This window comes from Gadus macrocephalus, chromosome 5 (genome assembly GCF_031168955.1).
Source record: "Gadus macrocephalus chromosome 5, ASM3116895v1".
NCBI classification, from domain to species: Eukaryota; Metazoa; Chordata; class Actinopteri; order Gadiformes; family Gadidae; genus Gadus; species Gadus macrocephalus.
Window position 1 is genome coordinate 6310538 of NC_082386.1, and position 15297 is coordinate 6325834.

At 47.0% G+C, this 15297-nt stretch overlaps 1 protein-coding gene and 1 long non-coding RNA gene across 2 annotated transcripts in view; both read right to left on the reverse strand.

The window, feature by feature from the left end:
- Positions 1 to 14988, reverse strand: part of ccdc85ca (coiled-coil domain containing 85C, a) — a 28831-nt gene extending 13843 nt beyond the window's left edge. The window contains exon 1 of the mRNA XM_060051863.1: positions 13056 to 14988. Coding sequence (XP_059907846.1) covers positions 13056 to 13773 — 718 coding nt within the window. The 5' untranslated portion in view covers positions 13774 to 14988. The remainder of the gene's footprint in view (positions 1 to 13055) is intronic.
- On the reverse strand, positions 11376 to 13033 carry LOC132457609 (uncharacterized). The gene is made up of 2 exons (XR_009525735.1): positions 12690 to 13033; positions 11376 to 12539 (listed from the first exon to the last, which is right to left on the reverse strand). It is a non-coding gene; the product is annotated as an uncharacterized LOC132457609 (long non-coding RNA).
- Positions 14989 to 15297: the final 309 nt, after the last annotated feature.

Below are 15297 nucleotides of genomic sequence, written 5' to 3' on the forward strand. Positions count from 1 at the left end.
CTAGTTTCAAAATCTCAAACGATAAATAGAAAGTAATATGCTCAGATTTTTAAATAATTGTGGAAAGCTAAATAACTGTTCTGTGAATCCAGCGGGCTTCTAGTGATTCCATAGCCTCTGTACAATGTTTGGAAATGACATGATATAATGTCCATTAACAACTTCACCGAACAATTCTGCTTACTGTCGTGCCATAAGCTGCAAACACACTTATGGCAGTAGCCTACAATACAGGTTGTTGGAATGAAGCACGTGTATATTTGTGTTTGTGAAATTGAACTACAGGCCTATTATTAACTATAATAATATGATAACACAAGATGTTTCATTTTATGGAGTGTTCATTAATAATATTACTTATTGTTCCTGCCAATTTCCCAGTAAAGGAAAACTCTTTGAAATTGAATTATAGCCCTGTAAAACCAAAGGAGTAGATAAGGGCTGACCCTTGACCCCCACTTGCCTCATAGCCTAAACCTTCCTGTCACTTCTTAATGGCTCATGCAGTATACCCAACATGGAATAGAAAGCAGCCAAACATTGAAAGATACCAAGGAAAATATTTTCATTTGCATTGGGGTTGTGTTTTTAAATTCTTTGTGGGCTTGCAATGTGTGTGCGTGTGTGTGTGTGTGTGTGTGTGTGTGTGTGTGTGTGTGTGTGTGTGTGTGTGTGTGTGTGTGTGTGTGTGTGTGTGTGTGTGTGTGTGTGTGTGTGTGTGTGTGTGTGTGTGATGCAGCCACACTCCTATTGGCCAGTTCACCATGGTGAGGCTTTGATGAGCCCCACACCCCATTGTCTGCACGACAATGCTGTCAGGCAGATGGCCGAATCACCGTGCATGGACATGCACAACCACACACACACACACACACACACACACACACACACACACACACACACACACACACACACACACACACACACACACACACACACACACACACACGTTATGACCCCACTCCAGCCAAAGCACCAGACAGTGACGGCAGAGCTGACCCACTCTGTCCTCAAATCCCCCGCCGCACCCCCCCCCCCTCCCTCCCCCTAAATACAACACACACACACACACATACCCACAAACGCACACACACACACAGACACGCACACTCACACACCACAGGCAGCCCCCGTATGGGTCTCTCTGGGGGTTGAGTATCCCAGGACAATAGCTTCTATCCCCAGACAGGAAAGGAGTTATGTGCGGGAAGACTGTCTTAGTGAGTTTTTGAAAAGGCACTCTCATTTAATTTTCCCATGGCACACACTAGAGTACGCCCTCCATTGGACCAGCCCTGAATACCAAGCAAGTGAGCAAAACGCCACCTAATAAACTCAAAACCCAAGAAATAACCCTGCATGACATCACACTCAAAAGGACAGCCTGTCCATTGGTGTCTCTGTGTGCGTCCGTGCGAGTGCGTGCATGGGTGTGTGTGTGTGTGTGTGTGTGTGTGTGTGTGTGTGTGTGTGTGTGTGTGTGTGTGTGTGTGTGTGTGTGTGCGCGCGCACGCACGCGTGTGTGTGCGCGCACGCGTATGTGTAGTGGGGGATTAAGAGATTGCATCAGATTAAATCAAGAGGCTAACTGCAGCAGGTTTGCAAAAATCCAATTGTGCTGATTAGTGTTCATAATGCTAGCTGGAATGCTAGCTGTTTCCTAGCTGTTGTCTGCAAGGCAACTGGGGATATTTTACATACTTTAGAATAGTTAACACACACACACAACTTGTCTCAACACTATGGGGATGTGTAATAATTTGGATCATTGCGTTCAATTAGTCTCCTTACAAAGGAGCTTGTGATTTGTGTGCATGTGAGTGTGTATGTGTATGTGTTTGTACAGTATGTGCGTGCGTGCGTGCGTGTCGCAAGAGATGGAATGTGTGACAGATCTATGTTCCATTCATAAAAGGCAGTGGTGTGGCATTCAACAAGACATCCTACTGTCTGCCTCAGACGGAGAGGTGTCCATAAACATCACAACGGCAGTACAGCTAACCCACAAGCCAGGTTCAATGTTCATTGGGGGGAGGCCCACTTCATGTCAATGTCATTTTGCCATTTTGAATGGACATTGAATGACCATAATGTGACTCTCTCTCTTTTCAATTTGTAGAAGCTGGGTTCCGTTCCACAGCCGTTCCGTCCGATGTCTCCATGTTGTGTGATTGCTGGTTCTCCATATGACTCCATTCTTCATCATATAAACCTAACGAGGTAGCCACAGACAACCATCAGCATAATTGTATTCACCTTGTTCCCTCCCCCCTGGTAGGGTTGGAATACACCACAGGGCCCAGCCCTCTTTGGAATCTAAACTGCATACTCTCATGGGATGATGGCAGGCGTTTCCTCTCAAAGCTCAGTGTGTGTTCTGCTATCAAAAAGCTATTAATCATGTTGATGCAATAGTAACGACCTACTAACTTGCTTGTGTCACTGAGTCGGTGAGCCTGATGCGATGTTTGCTCTAGATGCGTCCATGGTCTCATCCCAGTTGCATTCTGGGAATTCATATTGTGAACTGTGCCGCCTCAATCTGCTGTTTTGTGCCACCTGAGCCAGCTCTGCTTCTCGTTTGCACATCATGTCTATCGTAGGTTCATTCCAGTCCATCCCAGTTTATCCATCCTGTTTCCTTAGGACTGGAATATTATTTTGTGTAAAAACATCTGGCAATGCTTAAAATGCGTCTTCATCCAGAACCCTGAACAACAATTCAAAAGCAAAATAACTGCGTGGACTACATTTTGTTCTACTAACCGATCGTTACCGAGACTATTGGCGTGGCTTTTACACGCTATCCATAGTTCAACATCGACTAGAAGAAAGATTGTTACCACAGCTACTGACTGTTGGTGGCCAATAATGGCCAACCACTGGCCAACCAGTGCCTGGTAGCCATCAACCAGAAGTCATCGCTGGCCGGTAGCCTGTGCATAAACCAGAGCCCATAAAGCAAAGCCAAAGCGCGGTCGACCACGAAAAATGTTTGGTGGGAGGAGCCTCAAGCCTCTTCTAAGAATGGTGTCGCGTGATGCTGTTGAAGAGGCGTGTATGAGCGAGACATGTCAGTGACGATAAGCAAAAAAACACAAAACAAAGAAACCCAATCAGGGTTGTAGTCTAGAGAAAAAGGGCATTGATTGGGAGGGCAGCACTTGCGAGGGACAGCGTTTGGCACATACTGGCTCAAACTGGCTCCTACCTGTGTTTACATGGCTATAAAAAGATATGAATCCAGTCATTCATGCATGGCTCTACGTCACACACGCTGACGTCGATGTTCAAATTAAGACACCTGCAGCAACACTGAAACAACACAGACACCCAAGCGGCTGTCTGAAACGAGTCCAGCAGCGGTGTTTAGAGCGGAACGTGAGTGTCTGTGTGACACACAACGCTGCCATCATTGTTTCATCGCCGCGCCTTTTTTTTCCCACACTGCATCGTGCACTTCCCCCATTGTGTGTGTTTGTGTGTGCTGGAATGTTGGCATTCCTGACCAGGCAGCTTTTTTTTTTGTTCATACACACAGCTGAAGGAATCTCCGTGAGAAGCATCATCCTCCACACCTCCTCCCCATCTCACACACACACACACACACACACACACACACACACACACACACACACACACACACACACACACACACACACACACACACACACACACACACACAAACACACACAGACGCGATAGGTAATTTCTCATAGGTTATTGATTATTCTTTTCAACCTGATAAAAGAAAGAATGATGGTGAATGTATTGTTTATCAGAACATTGTTAAGATCAAATCAAAGTTGAAAAAAAAATTGACTTTCTTTTAATACTTAAATCTTAGCTTAAATTTTAAGATTTTGGTATGATAATGAATGAATTATGATGAGTCGAAAACAACGTGTCTAATATATATTGCCGTAATAACTTAAAATAACAAATTTTTTCATTGTGGATTATTGGGGTGAATCCTAAATGGCAACAAATCTTATTTTGATCGACTTCGTTTCAGCAGATAGCTGATAATAAAATGCAAAAGTCTCAACATGTGTCAGTGGGCTTTAAGTTGGAGGGTCCACTGTGGATTTCTTGGCAAAGACAACATCAAAAGGATTTCTATAACCATGCTTTCAGGACTAATATGTGGTTTGGCCCAGTGAGAAGCATGTGCTTTATGAAGGGGTTTTAACAACAGAGCCAGGGCTTTGTGGCTCTCAGTCTCATCACGTCAACAGCTGATCGTGCATGGGCTCACTTCACATGAACACGACCATTAGCCATACACCCGCCCGCCCATCATCCTGAGCGTTCTCTTATAGAGCCGACGAAAGAGAGAGGACATACAAGACGAACGAAGGAAAGTCAAGAAAATAAATGATTGCACTGACTGTTTCAGTTTACTCATAATTATTTCGGAGATTAAGTTGTTAGAGTTTGATGAAATGCAATACCAGGACTAGTGTGTGCGTATGTATGTGTCCTTCTGTCTGTATCTGTGTTTGTGTCTGTGTGTTTAATCAAAGCCAGTGTCCAGAAGACGGCAAAAACACTGCAGTAATCTACAAGCAGACTCCCCTCTGACCTGCAGCAGATGGCCATCTGTCCACTTTAAGTGCGTGTGTGCGTGTCTGTGTGTGTTTGCGTGTCTGTGTTTGAGACAGAGGCAGACAGAGAGAGCAAGACGTTGGTTCAGGGCCATGGCAATGGGTATGGGACCTTACGCCTGAGTTTATTTCCATGTGTTGATTAGACCATTTAACAACTCTATTAAATATTTAGTTGTCTTCTATTTTCATCACAATAACCCAAAAGCGGCAAAGACTTTGCTGCTAGTTTACGGACAAATGCAAGAATTGGCCTTAATACAGCCATCGTGGGAATCTATTCATAGCCATGCCCCCCCTCCCCCCCCCCCCCCCCAACACACACACACACACACACACACACACACACACACACACACACACACACACACACACACACACATAGACACAATAACCTTCCCATGCTGGGTCATTATCATAACAACACAGGTCCTGCTCTACGCGGCTCGCTGTAAATCCATCCCGACAGGTTGAACACTACCACCACGGACACACACAGACACACAGACACACAGACAGGCATACACACACACACACACAGATACACAAAAATTAATTAGGTTAAATAAAAACAACACAAAATCAGGGCGGTAGTAGGGTACTCACACACACACACACACACACACACACACACACACAGATATCCTAACACAGATAATACCAAGAGACAGACCTATCTTCCCTAAACACAGGGGACCAATTCTCCATCAGGAGAAAGGGGTGTGTGGGTTGGCAGTGGGTAGGGGTCGGCCATTCAAACCCTCACTCAGCCCGACTCGAAACCCTCCATCAACAAACACACAACAGCCTTTCCTGGATGTAAACAAATGAGCCTCATTGTTCCCGTAACCACCCAGACGCTCCAAGCCTCTCTGCTTCCTGGCTCCTTGACGCGCAACAACAAACACACTGAGGGAACAAGGAAATAGGAAGCCCCGAATATTGACACAGGTGAGTGTAAGTCAAACAGTCTGTGATCAAATAAAACACCAAAAAAAACGATTTAGAAACATTGGGGCCTTGAGGGGCAAATGATGAAAAAGGAAATCCTGTTGCAAAAGCATACCATCATCTATCAAGACTCTGCTCTGATGACATCCATCCTATAAAGGACTTTGAGTCCCAGGGCTTTGAATTTACACCTCCATCTCGCCGAGTGGGGAAAGAATGCATTGTGGAGCGTGAAGAAGCGACTCATGCCAAGCACTGAATAGACCACAACAGAAAGTGTTTCCAGGAAGCCCCCCCGCCCCACCGCCCTTAACGCTGTTATCATGCATGAGTCCCTCGACGGTCATTCAGCCACCGTCTACACGAGCCAGGAATGAGGGAGCCACAATTACAGGCTCCTTAAGGAATTAACACCAGCAACGCCGCTCTGAGAACAGCTGGCGGACAACCTTCTGCGTTTACCAGCGGCTGGTTCCTAGCCAAGTGTAGGTGGGAAAACACTTGCGTTTAGAGCGCTGTGTAATCAGCACACAGAGACGGGGGAGGACAGGAAAAACAAAAGTGTCTGTGGACAGATTATACGAGGCAAACAGAGGGTAAACACGGGGAGTTTTCTCTTGAGGTGTAACACCGGGGTCTTTCTCTAGCGTTTACGAGAAGTGAAAGTCTCGAAAAGTCAAGAGGCAGCATTTCACATTTGAAATGAGTCACAAACAGTCACATGACAGTCAGCTAAAAGGAGGCAGAAGTTCTTCCTTCAACAAACACACCTAGCCCTGTACTGCAAGGTGCAGTGGGTTGAAACCCACTTGGCCTGGGTTGTTCCGGAAGATTCAGACGCTTTGTTCGCGGCCATCATTCTCCTGAGAGACGCCCCAAAAAATGTGCGGCTAAGGGAGTAGAGACATGTTCGATTGTGTGTGTGTGTGTGTGTGTGTGTGTGTGTGTGTGTGTGTGTGTGTGTGTGTGTGTGTGTGTGTGTGTGTGTGTGTGTGTGTGTGTGTGTGTGTGTGTGTGTGTGTGTGTGTGTGTGTGTGTGTGTGTGTGTGTGTGTGTGTGTGTCTTAGGGGAGTGGAAAGGTCAGAGGCTCAGGCTCATCTGACCGTGCATGGCTACTGGAGTGTGGAACTCCCACTCCTCTTTGCAAGTCCTCTCAGACTCTCCGACTCTCTCTCTCTGTCTCTCTCTCTCTCTCTCTCTCTCTCTCTCTCCCTCTCTCTCTCCCCCTCTCTCTCTCTCTCTCCCTCTCTCTCTCTCTCTCTCTCTCCCCCTCTCTCTCTCTCTCTCTCTCTCTCTCTCTCTCTCTCTCTCTCTCTCTCTCGCTCTCTCTCTCTCTCTCCCTCTCTCTCTCTCTCTCTCTCCCTATCTCTCTCTCTCTCTCTCCCCCTCTCTCTCTCTCCCCCTCTCTCTCTCTCTCTCTCAGACCCTTGAGGAGCCACAGCAGGGGGCAGAGCCTGACTTTACAGGGATAGTGCAGACATCAAAACCAGGAATGCTGGGATTCTGAGCTTCCTGGTGTGGAGGTCAGGGAGGTGATTGGCTAGGGGAGTCTGGGACTGATGCTTAATAACCACTGATGCTTCACAATGGTTCACTGAGGCACTACCCTTAGAGTGCGGTACAACCTCGGCTCTAAATACAGTGCTTCTCGTTTCTTTGATTACATTCATGCCATAGGATACCGTAAGCAGAGATCAGCCACACATGAAGTCCCAATACCGAAGGCCTCAATGTTTCTCTGAGGGTGGGGTTCCAGATATTGCAGCAATATGCCTCGAGTTGAACAACTTATTACGTGAGTATATTTGGATCACTGGTCGCTCTCTACTCTCTATGTGTATTGTAAACCCGATTTGGTTGGGTCCGTCCGTCCATCCATAAAACCGCATGTACACACCCATGACTGAACCCATGAACGACTCGATGAAGCTGAAATGTTTTTTGCCGAGGTAATCCGTACCAAAGAAAACACTCGTTCTCCGGGTACACACGTCTGCGTCCGGCTCCGAGCTCCGAGCAGCCGTGGCGTGGCGAGAGGCTGAGCTCGTCATCGCTCTCGGGGTGGGCCCAGTAGGTCCAACCCAAAGGTCTCTATAGGGTGCTCCTTCTCGGGATCAAGACCCCCCCCCCGGCGGCCCCCCTCTAGCATCAGCACGCTTTAACACCAGTCACCCCCTTCTCACTGGGATCACCGGTGCGCACGCTGACAAAGCAAACAGGGAAATAAAAGGATGATCGGGTGCGATTGTAAACGGAATGGCTGCCGTAAATCCCTCATCAGTGAGGTCCCGAAGCACCGGGTCGTAAACGGGCCGACGTGTGAACCATTAGGTGATTCACCCGCTGATGTGTAAAGTAGTTGACTGCACTGCACGCACGACCGTGCGTGCAGTGCAGTCAACTACTTTACATCTCGCCATGGGACAGGCAAGCGAGAGGGTGTCAGCTCGCCTCGGAACGCACGTACGCCCGATTCATATTGACTTCCTCATGAGGCTCACAGATCACAGGGAAGAGTGGTTCACCACGTGAGGTTATCGGGCGGGAGAACGCACGCAGGGTAACCCTGGAGCACCTAAGACGAGGGAGCACCCAAGACCAAAGCGGTCGAGCTTCTGTGTGTGTGTGTGTGTGTGTGTGTGTGTGTGTGTGTGTGTGTGTGTGTGTGTGTGTGTGTGTGTGTGTGTGTGTGTGTGTGTGTGTGTGTGTGTGTGTGTTCATTGATTCATTGCCTCATCAAAATGTAATTCATACTATACGGAACACAAAGTTAGCCTTGTGAAAAAAAACTAACTGCAGACAAAATGTAGCAGCTGTAACGAAAGTAAGTATGTTTAGTTCTTCACAAAGGTGAAACCAAAAGCGCTGATCACCCTTTCATTGACAGAGGGAGGGACTCAAATTGTGAAATTCAAATTCAAACACACAGCTGCAACATTTAAAAACATCACATGGCCCAGGCTGGGAAGGAACTTCAAGTGGCAGAAGAATATTGGAAAAAAAAACGATAAGGGCCGGTAGATTCAACTTAGCTCCTCCTTTCATGAACTTATTTGTGATAACAGCTGAGAGCCAGCTGTGATGAAACTCACTGGACTAGTAGCCTGTGTTTTGTTAGGGCTGTGTGTGTGTGTGTGTGTGTGTGTGTGTGTGTGTGTGTGTGTGTGTGTGTGTGTGTGTGTGTGTGTGTGTGTGTGTGTGTGTGTGTGTGTGTGTGTGTGTGTGTGTGTGTGTGTGTGTTTTTAAAGGAAGTCTGTTTCCTTTGTTCTTGCTTTGCTGCATATGTTTCCTTTGTTAAGACAGGAGGAGTTAAGGAGGGCGGTTACGTGGAAGAGTTGGTCCTTGAGCGCTTGGGGTCAACACTGTTCAACTTCTTCTCCATGCTTAATGTGCGTGTGTTGTGTGCGTGCATGCATGCATGCCTGCGTGTGTGTGCGTGTGTGTGTGTGTGTGTTTTGTCCCTTTTCATCTGTGCCTGTAGATGCTCACTGCTGTCAGTGAGGCTCTTATCAGCGACAGCCGGGAGTGTGTTGCTTTATGGTAAGTGGCAGGGGGCATTTGGATCGGTGATAACCTTGCGCTATCTTTTCTTTATCACACTGAACCCTAGAGGATACAGGGCACAGAAAAACTAAAGATGTTGGCCCAAATAACATGACAGAAAGAACCAAACCCAAAACTAAAAAATAGCACTAGATTGAAATCCAAGTGGCAAAGGTTGTGGATTAAGAATGCATGAGCAGTTACACACTATGAATATACATAGTGTATAAGTGCTTATGATATTGGATATTGAGGGAAAGACAAAGAGATGGAGCAGGGTGCAAGAGGAGAAAGGGAGAGTGAATGGGAGGAGCTGAGTTGGATAGGGGGGCCAGAACTAGAATGAGCAGGAGTAAATCAGGGGCAGGCAGAGAAAGAGAGGGCCCATTGATAATAACACACAGAGTTTGTGGAGGGGGGTCCTGGGGTGGGATGGAGATTGTTGGAGGGGGGGGGGGGGGGGGCTGGGAAGCAGGGCACAGATACTGAGTGACACAACAGGGACCTTGGCGCGAAACAATGGGCCCCCTGAGAGGGGCCCCACGGCCTCAGAGTCAGACAATCTATTTTTTCAATCAGCAAGACCCAAAGAAAGGGAGGGGGCCGGATGGGGGGGGGGGTTACGCCTATTTATTCGTTGTTTATTCATTATTCATTTATTCAACAGTTAAATCAATTTTTTCCTTGCCATAATTAATTGTAAAATATATATAAAAAAGAAGGCTCATTCAGCACGCAATGATTCTTATTTATTGCCATTTAAGTGCAGTAAACCCGTCCAATCTCCTCACACGCTGCAGGTCAAACTCAACACGGTGTATTTGGCCCAAACATGGCATACCATGCAACTCCATAACGATGATGATCACAGCACCGTGAGCTGCTATTGAAGAGGATGATGAGAGATGGGGGTAGGGTGAGGTGATCCTTCTTCAACAAACTGAGAAGTAGGACACACCAACGACAGCATTCCTCTGACTGACCAGACACACCGGATTGGCCCGTTCTCCCTCATGGCTGCCCATTGATGTCGGTTTTGAAAGATTCTCAGAGAATTTCAGCAAAAACAGTACACAATTATCAGACTTGTTCTGTGTCGTTTCTTTTCTCGCGAGACGGAGAGGCGCTTTAGCTGCTCAACAGGTGAATCCTGAGAGTGTTAGTGAGTTGGTAGAGGTGTATCAAGGAGCTGATCTGGAGGTCAGTAGAGTGTTAGAGCTGACTGGATACGCTCGGAGCAGGTTATATGAGAGTGAACTTAAAATAGCAGATTCTGTTTGAGGCAACGTTCCATTAACGGACTCTCTGCTCTTAAATATATTGAATCTAGGGCTTAAATTCTTAGTTCATTACAAGAACACCATTAGTGGTTCACTTAAATATAGAAAATGCATTGATCTTTGGTAATTGACCCATAATGGTTGTCTTTATCAAGTGATGATGTCGATCTTTTGCTGCTCATAGGTGCTGAAATTAGGATATGTTGTTCAGTTTACACAATGACTAATCAATCACTAAGCAAGCAATTGACGAAACAGATGGAGAAAATATGTGTTAGTATGTGTAAGCATAATTGCATCTGTGTGTGGATGGAATCAAGGTGGCCTAAAATCGATACATTTAACCGTTTTGGATTGTCTAATATGACGATAGACTTACGTTACGCACAACTGTGCACTGTAGAATTACAGTAAAGTACTGGCAGCGGTTGCACCAGTAAGCTACGACCGCCATGGACCGATATAGTAAAACGGTAGAAGCCCAGGGCCCCTGACCAACAGCCAGGACCTTGCTCATCTCCTCAGCCGCGTGCCAGGCTGCTCTCGCCTCCGCCTTCACCCCGTTGCTGTGTTTTGAATTATTCGCAGATTTCGATTCTTGGGGTCACGATTCGGATAAAAGGGGATACAAAAATATCAAACCAACATTGTAATGTAAATGCAACTAATGTGTAGCGAAGCACTTGCCTGCTTGTTAGGGAAAGACCTACTTCTGCACACTGCTCTGTCTGTCCACTACGGGACAGACAGAGCAGGAAAATACACCAGACAGGTCCGACATGAGTCTCAGCAAACTGCTTTGTAAGCGGGGCAAGTGAAATCAATAGCAGTAAAGTTAACACAATCAAACGTCAACCAACACTTTAACAATGATTCACACAAAAAAACACCGGCAAAGCAGCAGCAGCCAGAACATTAGAGACCACCGTGCAATCTGACTCGGCAGATTTCGTACACTGACCTCGAATCCACTGAGGACTGTTGCCAAGCATTGTGTGTGTGTGTGTGTGTGTGTGTGTGTGTGTGTGTGTGTGTGTGTGTGTGTGTGTGTGTGTGTGTGTGTGTGTGTGTGTGTGTGTGTGTGTGTGTGTGTGTGTGTGTGTGTGTCGGGGGGGTATTGGTTTCTGTGTGGGTGTGTCGTTGTCACTGAGAGTCTTTCAGTGCACCAACACTATAAAGGAATGCTAAAGTGAAAAGGTGCAGGAAGCTCAGCTCCATTGTGCAGCTGAAACCCCACACAATGTGTGGTATCGTAGTTACAGTCGCCAAAACCTTCCTGTTTGGTCGAGTTGTTGATGTGCGACTTGAAACTTTCGCAAAACAAGTTTTATGTCACTTTGTGGACGTTGTGCTATTTTTGTTATTTGGAGAATCCCTGCACGCAATATATCGGGATTTGGTTGAGTTTTGGTCAGCAGGATTTTTCGCTGGTCACAGCCAAACCTGCTCAGTGAGAGTGCACACACAGGTGTGTGGTGTGACACAGAGAGTCACATACTAGAACCTTCTAGAGGCTGTCAGGCCCGGGTGGTGCTGGTCAATGGCGGAGGTGGAGGTGATACAGGTCAACGCACAACCGAGACTCAACTCACTGACCAAATAATTTGCAACTCGTGGACCTGGGGTTGGGGGGGGGGGGTATGGGGGGCTCACAGCGCTTAATCCTCATTAGGTTTGACTGCGCCGGGCCAAGAGCTAAGGCAATTAGCCGGCCGCGCCATCTGTCTGTGCCCAACGCGCGGCAGGGAGGAGTAGACCCCCAACCCCCCCCCCTCCCCCCCCTAGCCACAGTGGTCTGACCGGAGGTGGGCTCGAGATGTGTGTAATAACAAAGTTATAACAAATATAATATTTATTATTAATATACTCATATATTATAATATATTTTTAAGATTTGTTCCACTGGAGAAGAACTACAGTATGAACGGAGAAAAATAGTTGAGGTGGATCATTTCGTGATGGATTAGTATTCAGAACTGAAGGGTTGTGAGAGGGACATTTACATTCTACATGTGCTTAGCATGTACACGACCAAAGTGTGCGACGAGTCCCGCCATTTTCTCTTAACTAATGACAGTAAAGTGTAGCGTGTGCATAAGGCCCCATGATAAGGCCCTGTGTGTGTGTCAGCTTGAGCACCGAGTTCTGAGCCAGATAGCTCACACCATGGTCCTGATTCTCAACATGCCAAAGAGCAAACACTAATGGCCTCCCCTCACTGGCCTGCAGGCTGGGATGGCACACACACACACACACACACACACACACACACACACACACACACACACACACACACACACACACACACCTCAACACTTCTAGCTATCCACTTGATGTCTTTGCGTGTGCGTATGTTTGTGTGTGTGTGTGTGTGTGTGTGTGTGTGTGTGTGTGTGTGTGTGTGTGTGTGTGTGTGTGTGTGTGTGTGTGTGTGTGTGTGTGTGTGTGTGTGTGTGTGTGTGTGTGTGTGTGTGTGTTTCTATAGCATGTCCTGATACGGTGTATTTAAGTTTGTGATGTTGACCATAAAGCACAATAAGTTATGGGACCAGCCATGTGTTTACACTGCATGCCTGCACAGGTGTCCTTTTATTAACATCTGTTAATGTAACATTTTATTGCCACTGCACTGCACGGAAAGGCGTGAAACTTGTGAAACTTGTGAAAAACTTACCATTCAGTCCATTGGGAATGGCTCTACTGTGGAATTGAGCGCTGGAGAGGTCGTCCATAGACCTCCTTAGCGTCGCTGTCTTGCCCTCGGACGGTTTGTGGCTGTGCATGGGGTGGTGATGGTGCAGGTGATGGTCAGGACTCCCGGCGCTCCCTGCACTGGAGGTGCTGCTACCGTCCCCGACGTCCCGGACCGTAACCGAACTCCCGTTGAGGTTGGTGAGACTGGACTGGCTGTCGATGGAGCTCCGGGAGCCAGCTCCGTTCCTCTCCTCGTCCAGCATCACCACAATCTCCTTCAGCTCGGCGTTCTCTCGCATCAGCGACTCCTGGTTGGCCTCTAGGTCTTGCAGCTTCTGCTGGTAAACGCCGCAATCCTTCCACATGACGCTGGCCGTGTAGCGGCCGAACCGCTGCCACTCCCGGGACAGCTTCTTGCCCTTCTGCCGGTCATCGTCCAGGAAGCAGCAGAGCTCCCGGAGCTCGTGGTTATCGTCCTGTAGTTTCTGGTTCACCTCTTTGAGACTCCGGATCTCGTGGAGGTGGACCTGTAGGCTGCGGTTCACGTCTCTCATCTTATTCCCGTGCTCGACCATCAGGTTCATCTTCTCGCCCTCCGCTCTCCGTATCCTTCTCACCAGCTCGTCCTTTGCGAGCCTCGGGAGGTCCTCGTCGGAGGGTTTGTTCACATCCACTCCGTCTGGACAGTGTTTGGCCATATTTGCGTCTGTTGGATTTATCCTTTGCGCACCGATTCCGATTATATCCAAGTCCGATCAGCAGCCGCCTCTTCCTAACCAAGCTTCGATGGTGAAATGATGAAAAACCAATCCATTATAAATACCCTCCCAGCATGGGATTCAAAACGCCAAAAAGGACCAGGTTCGGTCCTGCTTAGGTGTGGACTCTCAATCCCCGCGAACAGGTGACCCAGAAACACGCTGCGCAGCCGATAATCCCTCGATTCATCAGGTCCAGTGATGTACCCGAAATCACCCGGTGACCCGATCCCTTTGACCGCAACGTTTATCCGAAACGTCAGTTTTTTTTCCGAATAAAAACGCTTGGAAGCAGAATGGATATGCGAAACAGACCGAATGAACCCGGCTAAAAAAAGCTTGACCAAATCCTCTGCACCGTGCTGTCTCTCTCTCCAGCCAGCCCCAGATTGACTCCGATCCACTGATCCTCGATCATAGGCGATGGGCGTGACGTCAGCAGCAGCGCAGGGATTGGCTCGGCTGTCGAACGGGCGAGGATTCCCATGAACACCATCCTATGGGCGGTCGGTGTGGATGCGTTCAGGAGGACCTGCAGGAGTTTGAATCATATTCAGGAGGACCTGCAGGAGTTTGAATAGACGTGTGAGCAACATCCGACTCAACAAGTAGAGAACAAAAAAACTGAAACGCATGTGCATAACGTGTAACAATAATATAGGGGACAACGCAACACAGAATTTTCTTATTTCAACCAGAAAGAAACAAATACATAGTTATTAATTTGTACACTGATTATAGCCTATTCTATTGTGAGCTTGGATAACCGTTTTTACATATTTTATTTCCTTTTTTTGTGGGACTAATGATGAACCACCGTAATGAATGGCCATAGTAATGCCTCTGATCCCTGCCTTATAATATAAGTGACCTTTCAATTATTCTGCAAATATTTCCATTTGGTTAATCGAAAAAAGCTTCCTTCTTTTTTTTCTTCTAAAATACAGCGTTCAAATGTCGAGCGTTAGGTTAATCCATTTAGCTTCAGCTTTGTATCTTGGTTGAATGGAGACTGCTGCATTTATAGTCTGGATGACGTCGACCCCTGCTGGGGAAGAGGATCTACAGCGCCAGTAGAATTTACACAACGTGATTATTTTCCACGTAAACAAAGAAATCAGGTGTTCAAAAACGCCTTAAAACAACAACAACAATAATGATAATAGTAATAATTACAAGAATACTAATTTCATTAATCACAATCGCAAAAATAATATAATATGTATATTCATTCATTTTAACAGACGAAGCACATTGGAATAAATCTCCTAAACATGGAAAGCGAGGCGGAGAGAGAGAGAGAGAGAGAGAGAGAGAGAGAGAGAGAGAGAGAGAGAGAGAGAGAGAGAGAGAGAGAGAGAGAGAGAGAGAGAGAGAGAGAGAGAGAGAGAGAGAGAGAGAGAGAGAGAGAGAGAGAGAGAGAGAGAGAGAGAGAGAGAGAGAGAGAGAGAGAGAGAGAGAGAG